Genomic DNA, 19484 nt, shown 5'->3' with positions numbered 1-19484 from the left:
AAGTGTCTGTGGCTGGATTTGAACTCAGGTCCTCTTGATTCCAGGGCCGGTGCTCTGTCCACTGTACCACCTAACTGCCCCAGCAATCTGCTTTGTGATACTGCCCCGATTAAAGACCTTATTTCTCCTATATTGATTGTTTCATTAATTTTCAGGTTGACAATATAAACCTGTGAGGTTTATATAGATGAAAAAATTGAAGCCAACAGGTTAATAGCACCTACATCCATACGCGGGGGGGGGGGGGGTGAAAAATTATTGTCATCATAAATTGTAATTGCCTAAACACTTATTTAAGGAGGATAGCACATGAAAACTCAATGAAGATAGAGAACTAATATGCTGGGGCCCTAATAGAAGAAAATTGATTCACTTTTCAAACTTTTGTAGGCTAAACCTCATTTGAAAGTTCCTCAGTAAGTTAGAATGACTAATCATGAATAAAACTGAAACTAAGAAAAAATTCCCTTTAGAAAAACCACTGTCATATTGTTCTGTGTTGAAAGTATGTCCATTACAGATCTGGATAGGAAGTCAACTTTTATATAAGCCTAAAATTTGGGGGTTTTGTTTAGTTGAGTAAGTAAGGCATTTCCTAGTTTCCAGAACTAAAGTGATACTGGCTGGGGAAACTATAGAGTTAAACACTATTGGCTTAGTTCAAGGGACATTAGTACCTGACAAGAAGCCAACTTGACCTGAGTTTAGAACTGCTGGTAAATGCTTCAAGGCTTTCAGTGATATAAAGGCCAAGGAAACAAGTGAGTAGTGAAAAAGTCTCCCCGGTGAATGAAAGAGAGATTCAAGAAGAGCCTCTGTTGTGAAACATACTTCTGTGATTATGGATTCAACTAACAGCAAAAAGAAAAAAGTAGTTGTTGTTGGTGGAGGATTGGTAAGATTTTAGATCTATTTATATGTGTTATTTTTATGCCTTTTTATTATCATCACCATTATTATTACACACTTATAAAAACTAACATTTTTCTGTTGAGGTGATTTTATTGTATAGGTCTAAATGGTACTAGTTTTAATTTTGACCTACTAGGAAATAATGCATTATTGTATAATATTTTAATTTAAAGATTCCCTCTCTCTCTCTCTCTCTCTCTCTCTCTCTCTCTCTCTCTCTCTCTCCTTTGATATTTTCGTTTAGAATTCCTTTAAGACTTTAGGCTATTTCCTTTTGTTTTTGGCAAGTACAGAACATCTAATTTTTGCCTTAAATTTTATTTTCCACATAGATTTAGGGTCTATGTATGTGTGTGTGGTATACAAACTATTACATTTAAAACTAAAAATAAATCAATACCATAACTGTGTCTGTACCACAACAACTTTATATTTTAAAAATTAGATGATCGTTAGGCAAAACTCTTTGGCATATTCATTCAAAACACTTGAACTTCTTATGTGTAGGGACATAGCCTGTATCTTCAAAATGAATAAATTGACTCATTCAACTCAAAATGCTCAGTGGGAGGCAAACAAGGGGGGAAAACTTTTACATTTTTTTTTCCTTTTGAAATAAGCTCTTATGAAATTAGTTCATTCAATTAATAAGTACACTGGAACTTCCCTTTCTAATATTAGCCTGAGTTCCTATCACTTCACCTTGCTCATAGTAGGCACTTACTAATTTTTTTTTTAATCAGATTATAGGAAAACTCAGTCTCTAAACAATGACCTCTCCTATTGGGACTTCCCAGAGCACCTTATTTTTCATTTGTCTAGTGCACTTATGAAGTTTTTAGGATTATAGTTATGAGGGTTTATGTCTTGTACTCTTTCTAGCCTATGATAATTGTGTTTTATTTAATTTTTGTATTTGCTGCTCCCAACTCCTACCCCATCTCCAGACACAGGCCTTTGTATTCTATAGTTGTTCAGTCATGTGTCCAAGTCTGTGTGACCCCATTATGGGGTTTTCTTAGAAAAGATCCTGGAGTGATTTGCTGTTTCCTTCTCCAGTGGATTAAGGCAAATAGTGGTTAAGTAACTTGCCCAGGGTCACACAGCTAATAAGTGTCTGAGGCCAGATTTTAATTTTTCTTCCTGTCTCCAGGTCCAACACTCTATCCACTGAGCCACCTAAATCTTTATTGAATGAGTGAATGAATGACTTATAGGTAAAAGAAATATTATAGTGTTATCATTATAAACTATCGAAGTTATAACAGCTAACAGGGTTCATAGCACTGTTTATGGGGAGGCCCTTGGGAATACATAGTAAAGATTGAACACATCTCTACCCTTTCAAAGTTTATGAATCAATCACTCATGAATCTCTGTCTCACTTGGTTGCTACAATATGGGTTGATTCTCTGCCTCAAGTCTTTTCCCACTTCAGACCAACCTCCACTGGGCTGTAAAAGCTGCCTTCCTAAAGCACAAGTTGGCCCAAGTCACCTGCCACCATTCCTACCCCATTCAGTCCATTCAAGTGGTTTCCTATAGCCTCCATGATCGGCTTTTAAAACCCTCCATAACCTGTGCCCTTTCTACCTTTCCAATGTAATTATTCCTTACCCTCCTGCTCTCACCTGTGCTCAGCAATCCAGTGGTATTGCCCCCCTTGGTGTCCTTCCACCCTTCATCTCTTGACCCTGGGAATTTTCCCTGACTGTGTCCCATCCCTGGAACTATCTTCCTTCTCATCTCCAACTCCTAGCTTCCCTGCTTTCTGTAAGTCTCAGCTGAAGTTCCACCTTCTACATGGTGCTTAATGCTGGTGCCTTCCCTGATTATCTCCAGTTTATTCTGTATCTATCTCATTTCTATATGGTTGTTTGCATGTTGTGCATTAGAATCTATTAGACCTTCATTAGTCTGTAAGTGCCTTGAAAGCAGGGACTGTGTTTTGCCTTACTTTGTATTCTCAATGCTTATTACAGCACCTGGCACATAGTAGGTACTTAACAAATGATAGTTGCCTGACTTGGGAGAGGGAAAGATCACTCCTGGCACAAAGAAAATGAGGAAGGCTTCATGGAAGTGGTGGTATGTTGGATGAATCTAGAGGAATGGTTGGTATCATTAACTCTGATAATCAAAAAGAATTGAAAAGAAATTAACATTGCTTTATGAAAAGCAAAATTTATCAGGACAGAATTGAACCTCTTTTGATTTCGATTTGGAAGATGATCTTTTAAGACCAAATAATACTCTTCTGGACAGGATGAAATCATCAGTGGCATCCCATGAAGCTAGTACTTTGTTGATCCAGTTCTCTAGTGGCCTGGACAGTATCCTGTATTTTGTTTTTTCCAGGTTAATTAAGAGGAAGAAAGTAGTTGACTATGTCTACAATTCTTAACCTGGGGTCTAACCCCAGGAGTCCAACTTGGGATCTTAATTGAGGACAAATTTCAGGGAGTACATAAATTAGGATAAGAAGAAAAATTACATTTTTATTTTCATTAATATCTAACTAAACCTTAGTATTTTCCTTCAATGATGAGTGTAGGCAAGAAACCACAGTAGTATTTGGCACCACTAGACTACTTTTTTTTTTCTTTTTGTTTTTCCCTGTGGGGCACTGAGGGTTAAGTGACTTGCCCAAGGTCACACAGCTAGTAAATGTCAAGTGTCTGAGGTCAAATTTGAACTCAGGTCCTCCTGAATCCAGGGCCGGTGCTTTATCCACTATACTACCTAGCTACCCCCACCACTAGACTACCAAAAGGGTCTATGACATAAAAATGGTTGAGAATGCCAGTCTAGAATTTCAGCCTAGGGCTTTGATACCTTAGGAATTATTCCTGATTGCTTGTTTTTAAGAAAACTTCATAGTTACAAGATTGAAAGAACAGGAGAATTGACAAAATCATATGTTTCAGGTATACTCAAATTTTGTGTCTCTGTGTGCATGTGAGTGTGTGTGCATGCATGCATGTGTACCTGTACACGTTTTCCATTGTAACAGAAGGTGCTGCTACTACAAATGACTAGTCAGTGTGAGGATCTGATGAAAAGATGGATGCATGATCAAGAGTCCAGAGGTTGACCTTTGAATCACAATTGAAGCTGTTCTTTATAAACCCTATCTTTGATGACTCTGTCTCTGGGATATCTGTAGGAAACCCAAACGCTTTGCTTAAAAAGACCTTAGCCTGGGGCAGCTAGATGGCGCAGTGGATGGAGCACTGGCCCTGGATTCAGGAGTACCTGGGTTCAAATCCGGTCTCAGACACTTAACACTTACTAGCTGTGTGACCCTGGGCAAGTCACTTGACCCCAATTGCCTCACTAAAAAAAAAAAAAAAAAAAAAAGACCTTAGCCATCCCTTATCAGATTGACAGATCCACTACTAGTTTCGTCTTTTGAGACTTTGCAGTTGAATTTCCTATTAGTAAAAAGTCATATTTTTTGAATTTTCAAGGCATTTTTTTTGTCTCTTTGCTGTTTAGACATTACTCCCACTTTACTTTATCATCCTGCAGCTGCATAAATGTCTTCCATTTCTCCAAACTCATTTAATTCAGCAGAAGTGTTTCAGAAGGAGTTCTGGGAAGCTGGCTACACCAAGTACCACCTCCTACATAAGGCATGTCCTCAACTTCTCTTTCTTTCCCTGAGTTCTCAGTGCTCTTTTCCCTAAAATGATTTTGTATTTACTTGAACATATTTTGTATTGTACACATTGCTTCTTAGAGTAAAATGTAGGCTTCTTGAGGGATACAACTATTTTGAACTTTGTCTTTGTATTGCTATCATCTGCCACAGTGCCTGACACATACTGTTAACCCCTTAATAAACAAATGCTTATTGCATTGAATTGGCACTCTTGTTTAATCACTTGAGGTTCAATATAGCTTCTAGATGCTTTTGATGAAAATACCCAAGTACTAATTTGCTACGGACTGTGGTGGACCAAGGTATCACACAAATGGAAGTTAGATTTTGCCATTGGTTTGCAGGCCTGCTATTAGTCTGGTGTGAATCTTCATGCCATTCAACAGAATAGAAATTCCTTGAGGGTAGGTATTACTTGTTTTGGTTTTATTTCGTGTTTGTATCCATAGCACCTAGCAGAATGCCTTTCAAATAATATTGAAAGGGCTCACCTAAAGTATAAGCTCTCTCAAGACAGTCCCTTCCACCCCTAGACAGCTATAAATGCTTGGCAGTATGTCCCCAACATCAAGTCCAAGTTGCCCAGATACAACTTCTACCAATGGCTTTCAGTTTACCTCTGGGGCAACAAGCAGAACAAATCTAATTTCTCCTTCATGTGATAGGCCCTCGAATACCTTTACCACTCCCTCATCCCACCCTATTTGTATAATCCATTACTTCATTCCACATAAAACCTCTGCAGATGGCATTTCCAAGATCCCCCAACATAAATCTAGTAACTAGGATCATTACATTATCATTCAATGGTGGAGTCAATGTTCATTGAAAGAGACTTGATAAAGTGTAAACTTAAAGTTGTCACTGACTTCTCTAAGAAGAAGGCTAAAGGAAAATATAAATTCTTTACCCTAAATCCCACCTCCATAGAAAAAAGTTTTTAGAATTCCACAGGGAATGATGGCTATTTCAGAAATGTATGAACCTACAACTGAGAGTGTAACATATGGTTTGACAAAATTCACCTACACTCCCACCCTGGTTTATGTCTCCCAAATCAGAAAAACTGCCTAGACTTTGCATGGTTCACAGTAATTAGTTCCCACTAACATTATGCTATTAATGAACTTTATAATTAGAAATATACTGGGTATTAATAATCACTACCTGATGCTTATACTATTTCTTCTACACATCTAGCATATAATCTATGTGTACATCTATTGATATAAATGATACAAATCAGTATGCATGCAATTTTGTAGGTAATGGGACATATTTAATGAACCTATGAATGAATGAAAAAACAATTATTAAGTTCTTACTATGTGCTGAACACTGGGCATTAGAATGCAAAACTGAGATAGTCTTTGTCCTCAAAAAGCTAATAGTATGGGAATAGTAGCTTAGGAAGGGTTTTTTTGTCGGGGACACTAGGATGTTGAATGAATGAATGAATGAGTAAGTGAATGAATGAATAGAGCATTTATCAAGGTGTGTGGAACAATGGGACAGTGTTGATTTGAATATAATTCTTGGGGCCAGATGTAGAAAGGGTTAGGAGTCAGGGGAAATGAGGGGCCACCCTTATGTTTGTGATAGGAGTGAAAGGACAGGGTGGAAAATGACTGAGGTGAAGATGAGAATTCGTGGCTCCAGGTATTTCAAAGATGAGCTTCTAGCCCCGAGGGACTTGGTCTCTGGAGGTCTAGTTTGGACGTTTTAGCAGCAGCAGTGGCCGTTCAGAAAATGGATGGGGTAAAATGAGGACATTCAGTCCCAAGGAGTTCAGAACTGAATGGCTTAGCTGCTCCAAAGGCATCGATGGCCCCTGGGGTTCTCATTTGGAAGGAGAAGCAGCTGCTACTGCAGCAGGGCTATTCATCATTTGTGGTTCTCAGTCTTGAGTGAGTTAGGTGGATTTTACTTCTTTTTTCAGGAGGTGGTTAATGGTGGTGGCTGGTGATGCGGGTGGTAGTAATGTATTTGTATGCAGTAGTTCTTTAAGGTTTGTAAAGCGCTTTGCATATATTCTCTTTTGATCCTCAGAACAATCCCGTAGAGGAAAGGTGACACAGATTTTATTATCCCCATTTACAGATGAGGAAATGGAGGCTCAGAGGGGTTAAGTGATTTGCTGATGGTCACATAGTAAGTTTTTGAAATGGGGACAATATTTTTTTTTCTTTTTTCTTCTTTTGGCAACTGGGGTTAAGTGACTTGCCCAGGGTCACACAGCTAGTAAGTATTAAGTGTCTGAGGCCGGATTTGAACTCAGGTCCTCCTGAATCCAGGGCCAGTGCTCTATCCACTGCACCACCTAACTGCCCCCTGAAATGGGGACAATATTAACCTAACTATTTCTTTCCTTCAGTTTACTTTCCCCACTTCACTTTTTCCCCCTTTTTAAGAAGCCAGCTGTGCCTTAAACAAAAGTCTTGTGGGTTAATGACATAGCATGTCTTTTTCCATAACAGCCATTTCATAAACTAAATTAAACATTAGTGGTGAGTCTCAAATGTTTTTTATAGAAACTGAAAAGAGGAAATAATTAGAAAATTTTTAGACTTTTTGTACTGTTACACCTGCTCTTTCTTCCCACTCATCATCCCCCAACATTGACAGCTGAACCAACCCATGGGTTCAATCATACTTTACCCTAAATTCTGGGAAGAGTCCTGGTCCTAGGATGAAAAAATATTAGGAACAACATGGAAGCAGCTTTCTGGCTTCGTGCTATTAGATTTGCTGCTTACTCATCTCTGACTTTGGTTTCCCAGTAATTGGGTTCTTGCTTTAAACCCCAGTTGCACAAGGCACTTATAAGATATGTATATGCCCATGTAAGAGACCTGTGTCCATTCGGGTTGTTTGAGTGACCAGATTTGTCTCAAAGGTGACATGGATAGATCTCTGGAATGTGGCCCATCTCTCCCGGAGGAAAACTGATTTCTGTTTTGAGGGAGAACAGGAGAAGGGCTGTGGCTGACACTTGTTCCTTTTCTCATCTGTCTCTGAGAGGAGGGACTAGCCTAGATTTATATCTATCTGCCTACCTCAGACATTTGTGGTCTAGGAATACAATGGGTTCAGAACAAAAGTCACTTCTATGGTCACTCTTTTTTTTATGGTTACTCTTAAAAGGGAGGGGATCTTTAGCTTATACTAATCAGCTTGACTTCTTTCCACCAAATGATAGTTGCATCCACAGCACCACAAATGTTGAATAGTGGGTAAAATAATCTACTCAAACAAGAAGCAAATAGAAATTGAAGAAGTTATCCAGAAAAAAATATATGAGAAAACAGACCAGAGTGGACAGTTCTTTTTATGGGAGTAATATAAGATTCTACCTCCAACAAAGAGATAGGGCCTATTCTTACCCAAGGGAAAGCTTTCTCTCCATAGACTCAAGAAAGGCAAGTTGGATATAAGGGATATACTGAGGAGCCAGTTTCCCCTTTGTATCTTTGACTTCCAGAGTCTTTCCTTCTCCTTTCCTCTGTCCAAATGTATCTATCCTGAAGAGGCTTTGGAACCACTATATCTCCTCAAAGGTTTAACACCAATTCCATATACACTTGGCATTCTTTCTGCCAGTCCAAAGTAATTTCTCCTGCATATGCAGTTGCATGAAAAATACCCCAAGCTTAGTTAAAAACCCAATTACCGGGGGTGGCTAGGTGGCGCAGTGGATAAAACACTGGCCCTGGATTCAGGAGTACCTGAGTTCAAATCCGGCCTCAGACACTTGATACTTACTAGCTGTGTGACCCTGGGCAAGTCACTTAACCCCCATTGCCCCGCCAAAAACAAACAAAAAAACAAACAAAATCCAATGACCCATTGTATACAAGTCTTCCCAAAACTGGATTTCCTCTCTCTGAGCCCTTGTGACTCATGTGACTATGACTCTATAACTGACATTCTGATATATGCTGCCAAACTTCCCCCATGCTGAAGCTCCACCAGTTGCTGGCTACTTAGGCTTCTTGTCATCCTGTTCCTTGCCCCTACTTGGAACTTATAATCTTTTTTGATCTTGGTGATCAATAATCCTTTACTCTACAGACCGGCCTCCCCATACATAGAATCATAAGGACCTTAGAGTTGGAAGAGATCCTTGACATTAATCAAGCCAATCCCCATCCATTTTCAACAATACCCACCATTATAGCCTCTGTTCAAATACCTCAAGTCATGGGGAACCCATTCCCTCCTGAGGCTGCCCACTCCATTTTTATTTTAAAATTCTTGCTTCTATTGCCTTCTTACAACTTCTAGCTATGGCTAGCTCTGCCCTCTGAGGCCAAGAAGTGTCATTTTGATCCTTCTTCTATGTGAGTCCTCTCCAAAAGTTTGCAAATGGCAATCATGTTATCTCTTAGTCTTTTCCTCTCTAGGCTAGACATCTAGATTTCTTCTCATTTTCCCCCGTAGAATGTTGTTTCAAATCTCCTTATGATCCTGGTCATCCTCCTCCCAATTAATTCTAGTGTCTAAGTGTCTTCCCTACTATGTGAAAGCAAGAACTGAACAAAATAATTAGGCCAGAGTAGACTACAGAGGGACTGTCACCTCCCTTGTTCTCAGTGATAAATTAAGCATCTTGGGGCACATGATTTGCCATTAAAAAAAAAAAACTGTTAGTGCTATTCTATTTTTAACATAAAAAGAACATGTAAATTTATAAATTCAAAATTGGATAAAAATTTCAAAGTTATAGGGATATGGACTAGATATCTGATTTTTATTAATATAGGGAATTCCCTAGGGGTGGGAGGGAAACTTTCTTTCTCAATTTCTTTCTTTCTTTCTTTCTTTTTTTTTGCGGGGCAATGAGGGTTAAGTGACTTGCCCAGGGTCACACAGCTAGTAAGTGTCAAGTGTCTGAGACCTGATTTGAACTCAGGTCCTCCTGAATACAGGGCCAGTGCTTTATCCACTGCTCCACCTAGCTGCCCCAGGAAACTTTCACTAAAGTAAGCTATCACCTGCATTGCAAATTATAATCATAGAAAGTTACCTATAGCATTGAGAGGTTAAATGATATGAGCAGAGTCACACATCCAGTATGTATTAGAGATAAAAGTTGAACCCTGGTCTTAGCTTTGAGATTAGCTGTCTTTCCACTAGGCTATACTGCTTTTGACACAGTAAATTAATATTGATTAGAAATTTAACAAAATATATAACATTTATATAATGAGGGACTGGAAAGGTCACTTAGAAGGGGTGAAGGTAGTGAAACAAGTGTTTATTAATCACTCACTATATGCTAGACACTAAGCTAAGCACCTTATAATATATATTATCTCATTTGATCCTCACAGAAACCCTGTGAAGTAGATACTATTATCCCTAATTTACAATTGGGGAAACTGAGGCAGACAAATGAAGTGACTTGCCCAGGATCACACACTTAATAACTATCTGAGGCTAGATGTGAACTCAGGTTTTTCTGACTCCAGGCCCAATACTCTATCCACTGTAGCACCTATCTCGCTGTTCTACCTCAGTGTTCTAGGTAACTTTTCTAAGAAGAAAGCACAGTGATACAACCCTCCCCAATGACGTTCCATGAATCTACTTCCAAGCACATGTAATAGAGGGCCATGCTTTCCCCTTTAGAGCATGTACAAGTATTCTATGATTGTCTCTTGCCTGCATACTATTTGGCAAAGAGGGGCCTTTCGATTGGCTGCTGAGCCAGAACTGAGTATGGATTCAAAAGGCTTGAAGTTTAGTTTTGTTTTCCTTCCTGACTACATTTGAGTTTGAACTACTGGACAGGAGTTTGAACTACTGTTGACCTTTAGTTGGGAAAGGGGCCTTGGACTCTTGCTTACTAAGAGCCACCATGAAAATGGTGGGCATATAAGCCTCCTGAGTAAACTCTGGTATGGACTTCTGACCTTTCAAGACCTAATGAGCCCTGTGCCAAAGAAAAGAAGATGCAATAAAATCAAATAAAAGGATCTTGGAAAGAGTAGATAGCCATTTGATGAAATAAAAAATCTTGTCCAAATAGTATATTTTTTCCAGATAAAATTAGTGTTCTCATACATAAAACTATAACAATATAGCAAAAGAGAGAAGAAAAAAGACAACAGGAAAGAAAGGGAAAAGGAAAAGCAAATTTACTATAAATTAACTACTGCACTAGGCAGCAAAGTCATAACAAATCTGGGCCCATTCATCTGTCATTTAATAATGGCTGGTTCCCCTAAAATCATGATGTCAAACACTTTTTAAAAAGCGACACATTTTTCTATGGCTTAGGATCTCTTTAATTATCAGAGCCTGCAGAACTCCTGGATAAACACCAAAGTCCGTAGAAATTAAGTCACTGGTTAGAATGGGTGCTATCATTAGCAAGAGAAGGACAACAAGATAAACTGGAGTTTACACACACTCTCAGGTGCAGTGACCAGATGACCTTTAAGGTTCCTTTCAACTCTATGATTTAAAGATGTCATAAACAAACAAGGGTCATTACAGAAAGGTCATGAAGTGAGTATGCTGATCTCAGGTCAATAAATGGGCCCAAGGTCAGGGACACAAGAAATTTTCCAACGTGGCTTAGGAGAGGAGCAGAGAGTTTATACCATAGATTTGACAGTATTTGCTCAATGCTGTGCTTCAGACTTTGCCATGGCCTTCATCTGCTCTCTCTATATCCTGAACGGTCTTTGAATTCATTAAATGAGTAAGCTAGTGCAGTATGTAAAATAACAATTGAAAACCTTCATTGTACTACTTCTTCACAAGCCCTTCTGAATTGTTAACCTATCTTGGGAAACCCTAGGATAAGTACAATATTGCATGGGGTAGCTAGGTGGTACAGTGGATAGAGTGCTTGGTCTATGTGTTATTGCCCTGCCCTGGCTATGTGTTGTCTATCAACTGTGCTTCCTACCTATTTTACAACTTAATTTATTACTATACCTTGGTGGCACAGTAGATAGATAGAATGCAGGCCCTCAAGTCTAGAAAACCTGAGTTCAAATACTGCCTTAGGTACTTACTAGCTGTGTGACCTTGGGCAAGTCACTTAACCTCTTCCTCAGTTTTCTGTGTCTGTAAAATGGAGGTAATAATATTAGTTCATAGGATTGTGAAAATCAAATAAGAATATGTGTAAAGTACTATACAAACTTTCAAGCACCATGTAAATGCTAGCTATTATTACTTCAGGAACTTTTCTATTTCGATCAAACTACTAATTGGTCTCTGAATCCATCCCTTCATTCCCTGTTTCCATGTGTTCACAAAGGCAAATCTCTCATCCTGCAATGACTCTTTCCTAATGTCTGGCTCTCAGAATCCTCATCTTCCTTTAAGGTTCAGTTAAGGAGATACCTTTTCTGTGAAGCCTCCTTTGTTCCACTCTTCTTCCACCTATGCCCCATGTTATTAATGCTATTTTCCTCTTCAAACCACTTCTTTATATTAATATAGTTATCCCTTCCACATAGTCGGGTTAAGGATGTAGCAGCCCCTCAATCTGGAAAATCCATGTAAAATTTCTTGACCCTCTCTCATACCAGAGAAGTCAGAATCTTTTCTTTTTCCTAATTATAAAATTTGGGTTGAGTATTTGGTCATAGGCTCTATGTCATCCACATATGTGTGTCACATATGATTTCAGCAAAACCCAAAATTCCCATTCAATTTCTTATGCTGACCCTCAATATATTATATACTTATTTTTTTTCAGGGTAATAAGGGTTAAGTGACTTGCCCAGGGTCACACAGCTAGTAAGCGTCAATTGTCTGAGGCAGGATTTGAACTCAGGTCCTCCTGAATCCAGGGCTGGTGTTTTATCCACTGCGCCACCTAGCTGCCCCAAGTGGTGATTCTTTTCAAATATTTGTTGGACTAAATGGACAATGATACCCATTCCAACTCTCAAATTATGTGATTGTATTAATTCTATATCTTTGCTATAGAATTTCCTTATCTTGAAGGCCAGTAACCTAATAAAAAAGGAAAATGGTTTAGCCTGGAATAAATTGCTCCTAAAGAACCTACAGAGAGGTGGTGTGGTTTATTGGAAGGAGGGAAACATGTATTTATTAAACACTTACTATTTGCCAAACACTGTGCTAACAGCTTTATAAATATTATCTCATTTTATTCTTAAAACAATCCTAGGAGGTATGTGCTATTATGATACTCATTTTACAGTTGAAGAAATTGAGGCAGAGATTGTGACTTGCCCAGGGTGACATAGTTCATAAGTGTCTGCAGCCATATTTGAATTCAGGTCTTGCTAACTTCAGACCTAGCATTCAATCCCCTGTACTATGTAGCTGTCTAATGGAGATAATACTGGACCTTCAGTGAAGGAAGACATGGATTGGAATCTTATCAAGTCATTTGAGTCTCACATTTCTCATCTAGAATTTATAGATAATAATGTTTATATGACATCTCACAGGATTGTTGTGAAATTAGTCTTTTTGACAGTTTGCTTCCATTTTTGTGGCACATCCCTTACTCTCCACTGTTCCTCAAATATTACATCAGTGCTTTAGTGATCACCCCTACAAGTTCTTTCATTCTCCTTTTCCCATGCCCAAATCTCTTATCAGCTCCCATTTGCAATCATCTTTATGCAAGTAATCTCTGGATCTGTGTATCCAGCTCCACCCTTTCCTCTGAAATTCAGCCGCTCATAACTGGTTTCCTGTTGGACATTTCACACTGATGGTCCTAAGTATCTCAACTTCTCCAAAATTGAACTCATTATGTTTTCCCCTCCACTACTCCACAGATTCTGACCTCTTCCAGTCTTCCTTATTTCTGTGGAGGCATGATCCCCACTCCTACCCTCACCCCCCTCCCCAAGGGAGAAGAAATTGTTGGAGAGGAGTGGAATAAGAGGGCCTCCCAATCAGATAAAGTCCACAGGCAAAGCACCAAGTGGTGTTTGCTTATCACAGAGAAAGACAGTTTAAAGCAACTGAATAAAACTGCAGAACAAACAGACTTAATTTGAGTTCCAGCTCTGACCTCCCTTAGGCTCCTTCCCCTCCTTCACAGAGCTGTTAAGAAGAAGTCATTTGTAAATAATAAGGCATTATGTAAATCTAATCTAATATTATGATAGTTTGGTGAGGGTAGACAAAGTAGCCTTAGAATGAGCCAAGAGAGAAGCACTGACATTCAGCTGAGCTATTTGTATAAGAAGATCATAAATCATATGGTTATGTATAGAGAAGTACTTACATGTGAAAAGTAACGTTTACAAAAGACCAAAATTAGTGGATAATTGTTTGCTTTCAAAAAGTATTCACATTATTCCTTTAAAATGTTTCTTCATTCATTTAAAATTCTTTTCTTTAAAAAATCAAAATTACAACTGATTTTTCTGGAAAACATTTATTATGTCAACTAAACTACTACTACAACTACTACTACTACTACTTCTTCTATAATGCTTTAGCGTTTATAAAATTCTTTGTTCACAACAATCTTGTGGGATAAGTAGTACAAGCATTATTATCCTTATTTAATAGAAGAGTAAACTGAGGCCCAGATAGGAGTGATGAGTTGCTCAGGATCACACAGTTAGTAAGCATGAGAGTTGCAATTTAAACCCCATGTTCCCAGTCTCCCCATCTCATGTCCTGTGCTCGTTGCACTATATCAGACAGATAGTATGGTACATCTGTTGTGGTTTAAATCAGAGGTGTTAAACACAATGTGGATGGCAGCACTCTCAAAGGTAGCCCAAATAAGATTACACTGTAACTTCCTGTGCCAAGATGGAGGGAGGAAGGCCCTGGGGCAATCCATGAGCAAAGTGTGTACTGCAACCGCCTCCCCCCCCCTGCCCCCGCATATGAGCCAGCAGACTCAGACCAGCAGCACAGCAAAGCCCCACCCCCAGTGCAGACCACCATCAAGGCCCCACCCCAAAGTCAGACAGCAGGGAAATTCTGCCTCCTGTACCGGCCAGCATTGAGACTCCATCTGTGGGTTTGGTCAGCAGAGAGGACCCACCTCCATAGCAAGTCATCAGGGAGGCTCCACCTCGAGGGCAGGCCAACAAGGAGACACCCCCCCCTGCCATTCCCAGTATAAACCAGCAGGGAGCCACCACCCTCTAACCAGTGCAAGCTAGCACCAAGGCCCTAAGCCCTGGCACAAGAAGCTTGGGACAGTGCAGAAGCAGAACCCACCCCTCACATAAAAGTACAAAGGCACAAAATAGACATGAAAAAAAATGAGGGGGAAAAAAAGAACATGACCAAAGAAAGTTACTATGGTGACAGGGAGGATCAAGTCACAGTGGAGTTTAAAATCATCCAACCTACAATAAAAGAAACTGAGGCAGAGCTCTGAGCCAATGGTACTTTATTAAAAGTTTCCCTTACAGAAGTAGACCTTAGATCTTCTTTATGTTCTGAGATGCCCCCTTTCTCCAGGGTCTTATTTTTATAAGGTTTGATACAAGGTTTGATACCTGAATACTCCAGAGGGGCTACACAAAATACAGAATCCCATTGGTTGATAGACCTTGCTTTGAGGGCCAAAAATGATGAATCAGCTAGAAATGGTATGTTAGTAGAGGGGGTCATGGGTTGGGTGAAGCAGAGAATATCTCCACTGTAATTGGTTTATAAGATGGATGGGTTCCTGTTCATTTTAAGCAAGAGGAGATGGTACAACTCAGACATAAATATAAAAAACAAACTAGGGGACTTTCCATACCATGCTGCCCAGTCTAGGCTTGGTCATGGAGATATCCATGTTGGCATCTCATGGTTACACAAGTAAGCTTCATATCTAATAAACAAGTAGTAAAAATGAGTCCTATGGTAGGGGGTCTTCTGTCAGAACCTGTTTATCGAGTTATTTCTATAAGATTTGTATAAAATATGGATTACCACTTGTTTATTCTTATATTTATTATTAGATGATTGACTGACTAAATATGTGTTACTAGATGAGTATATCACTTAATAATAAAATAACTGTAGGCAATCATTACCCCTTATGGAATCACACTGAACTGATTACTGATTAGAATTTAAGTAAAGGTTCAAAATGAATCATATCTCACAGCATAAACTTAGGAGAGGACAGTGGTGTCAAAATGGCTACATGCTTCAGAGAAAATATAAATTGGTCTCTGGCCCAAAACAGAACTAATGGAAGAACTTAAAAAGGATCTTAAAGGGGGCAGCTAGGTGGCACAGTGGATAAAGCACCAGCCCTGAATTCAGGAGCACCTGAATTCAAATATGGCCTCAGACATTTGATACTTACTAGCTGTGTGATCCTGGGCAAGTCACTTGACCCTCATTGCCCTGCAAAAAATAAAAAAAATTTAAAAAACGGATCTTAAAAAGCTATCTATAAGTCATATAAAAAATGCTCTAAATCACTATTGATTAGAGAAATGTAAATTAAAACAGGGAGAGCATGGATTAGACTACCTTTCGAGAGTTTAGGACCAAACAAGATATAGAGAACATTATAAAATGTAAAATGGATAATTTTGATTATTTTATAAAATAAAAAGGGTTTGCACAAACAAAACCAATGCAACCAAAATTAGAAGGAAAGCAAAAAAAAAACTTGGGGGAAAAATTTTATAGTAAGTATCTCTGATAAAGAACTCATTTCTAGAATTTATGGAGAATTGAATCAAATTTATAAGAATACGAATCATTTGCCAATTGATAAATGGTCAAAGCATATGGACATCAGATTTATGGACAGAGGAAGAATTTGGGACTAAAGAAGATATAGGAAGCAATACAGATTGTAAAATAGATAATTTCAATTATATAAAATTAAAAAGTTTTTGTACAAACAAAACTAATGTAATCAAGATTATAAAGAAAGCAGAAGACTGGGAAAGAATTTTTGAAACAAGTATCTCTGATAAAGGCCTCATTTTTCAAATACATAGAGAAATGAGTCAAATTTATAAAAATACAAGTCATTGCCCAATTGATAAATGGTCAAAGGAAGTGAACAGGCAGTTTTCAGACAAAGAAATCAAAGCTATCTATAGTCATTTGAAAAAAATGCTTAATTGTAGGGGATAGATTGGAATGGGTTAACAAAATATACCATGATTACTGTACCTGAGTAACAACCTCAGGGTCACCAGCTGGAAGACCTGAGATGTGACTCCAAGGCTGTAGCCAGGTTATTTATTACTGAACATATAAATCAAAAAGAATGCACTGAACAATGTGTTTCAGTTAAAACTAGCCATTCCCTGTAAAGAATATTTTGTTCCTGTATTCATCATTGTGAAAATTCTATGCTACATTGTTTAAGTTTGTTCCACTGGCATAGGCACACTGACCATCTCATTGAATCTGAGAGTGTATTTTAACTCAAGATCCTGTGATTAAAGTTGGTCTCTGGTGCATGAATTGAGACCCCTGCTTGTCTCATTTGTGACTCCAGCACTAAATCACTACTGATCAGAGAAATGCAAATTGAAACAACTCTGAGGTATCACCTCACACCTATCAGAGTGACAAATATAACAAAAAAAGGGAAATCTTGGATGTTGTAGGGGATGTGGGAAAACTGGGTTGTTAATCCCCTCTTGGTGGAGTTGTGAATGGATCCAACCATTCTGGAGAACAATTTGGAACTATGCCCAAAGGGCTATAGAATTGTGCATACCCTTTCATCCAACAATACCACTGCTAGGTTTATATTCCAAAGACATCCCCAAAAAGAGAAAATGACCTCTTTGTACAAAAATATTTTAGCATCTCTTTTTGTGGTGGCTAAAAATTGGAAATCAAAGGAATGTCAATCAATTGGGGAATGGCTAAATAAACTGTGGTATATTATTGTGATAGAATATTATTGTGCCATAAGAAATGACAAATAGGACAATTTTAGAAAGGCCTAGAAAGACATATGAACTGATGTATAGTGAAGTGAGCAGAACCAGGAGAACCTTGTGCACAGAGACAGCAATATTGTTTGATGAAGAACTGTGAATGACTTAACTATTCTCAGCAATACAGTGATCCAAGACAATCCCAAAGGCCTAATGATGAAGCATACTATCCATCTCCAAAGAGAGAAATGATATTGATTGAACACAGACTGAAGCATGCTATTTTTCACTTTCTTTCATTTTTCTTTTATGTAAGTTTTCTTATACAAAATGACTAATGTCGTAATGTTTTACATAACTGCAGATGTATAACCTATATCTTATTTCTTACTGCCTAAGGGAGGGAGAGGGGAGGAAGGGAAGGAGGGATAGAATTTGGAACTCAAAACTTTAAATAAAAATGTTTGTTATTAAAAAAATAAAGGGGATGAACAAAAAGTTTTCAGACAAAGAAATCAGAGTTATATATAGTTATATAAAAATGCTCTAAATCACTATTGATTAGAGTAATGCAGATTAAACAACTCTTAGGTACCACCTCACAGCTATCAAATTGGCTAATATGACAAAAAAGGAAGATGATGGAGTTGGAGGGAATGTAGGAAAACTGAGACACTAATGCATTGTTGGTGGAGTTGTGACTTGATCTAGCCATTCTGGAGAGCAATTTGGAACTATGCCCAAAGGACTATAAAATTGTACATACCTTTTAAGCCAGCAATACCATTGCTAGATCTGTATCCCAAAGAAATTTTTTTTAAAAGGGAAAAGAACCTATTTGTACAAAAATATTTATAGCAGCTTCTTTTGTGGTGGCTAAGAATTGAAAACTGAGGGGATGCCTCAGTTGGGGAATGGCTAAACAATTTGTGGTATACAATTGTCATGGAATATTATTGTGATATAAGAAATGACAAATAGGATGATTATTTATTTATTTATTTATTTTTTGCGGGCAATGGGGGTTTAAGTGACTTGCCCAGGGTCACACAGCTAGTAAGTGTCAAGTGTCTGAGGCCGGATTTGAACTCAGGTACTCCTGAATCCAGGGCCGGTGCTTAATCCACTGCGCCACCTAGCCGCCCGCAGGATGATTTTTTAAAAGCCTGGAAAGACATAGATGAACTGATGCAAAATGAAGTGAGCAGAACCAGGAGAACATTGTACACAGTAACAGTAATATTGTTTGATGAAGAATTGTGAATGACTTAGTTATTCTTAGCAATACAATGATCCAAGACAGTCCCAAGGCAGTCATGATGAAAAACGATATCCACCTTCAGAGAAAGAACTGATGTCTGAATACAAACTGAAGCATACTGTTTTTTACCTTCTTTTATTCTTTTTAGTCTTCTTGCACAAAATAACTAATATGGAAGTGTTTTAAATGATTGCACATGTATAGCCTATGGAGGAGGGTAGGGATAGAATCCAGAATTCAAAACTTTAAAAAAAATGCTAAAAATTGTTTTTACATTGAATTGGGGGAAAATAAAATATTATTAAAATATATAATGTAATTGGAAAATATTTAACAAAATAAATAAAAATACAGTACCAATTCCATATGTGGCCCATAGGAATCCTTATGTACAGTTTAGTGCCCCCATCTCTATTTGAATTTGACATCATTGGCTTAAATCACTACATACCAGTATTTAGAAACTGGTTCTGGTGAAGTCCCTACTACAAAGTCAGAAGCTTTAGGAAAAAGAGTGTGCCTTTGATGCCTAACACTGTGCCTCACATATGGAATTCAATTAATATTTATTAAATGATAATTTTTCTGTGTCTCATGAATATTTTTAAACTCCCAGATGGATCTGAGGGGCTCATACACTATATTGGAAATACTGATTTACAAATGTTACATTAAATCTGAAAACTCTTCTGATGGACTTTTGTTAAACTGAGGTTGCCAGTAGAGAGAATTAAGTGAGAGGACTCTGAGACGGAAGAGTTCCATTGGATTCTTATCAATATGTAGATTTCTGTGTCTCATGGATGATGCATAAGGT

At 38.2% G+C, this 19484-nt stretch overlaps 1 protein-coding gene across 4 annotated transcripts in view; it reads left to right on the top strand.

The window, feature by feature from the left end:
* Positions 1–755: 755 nt before the first annotated feature.
* KMO (kynurenine 3-monooxygenase) overlaps positions 756–19484 on the top strand; it is a 59594-nt gene continuing 40865 nt past the window's right edge. For all 4 annotated transcript variants that reach the window (XM_043963229.1, XM_043963230.1, XM_043963231.1 and 1 more), the window contains exon 1: positions 756–895. In XM_043963229.1, the coding sequence (XP_043819164.1) occupies positions 842–895 (54 nt within the window). In that variant the 5' untranslated portion in view covers positions 756–841. The remainder of the gene's footprint in view (positions 896–19484) is intronic.

Source organism: Dromiciops gliroides, chromosome 4, assembly GCF_019393635.1.
Source record: "Dromiciops gliroides isolate mDroGli1 chromosome 4, mDroGli1.pri, whole genome shotgun sequence".
Lineage (NCBI taxonomy): Eukaryota > Metazoa > Chordata > Mammalia > Microbiotheria > Microbiotheriidae > Dromiciops > Dromiciops gliroides.
Note: the sequence above shows the minus strand (reverse complement) of the source record. Positions and strands in the feature narration are given on the sequence as shown.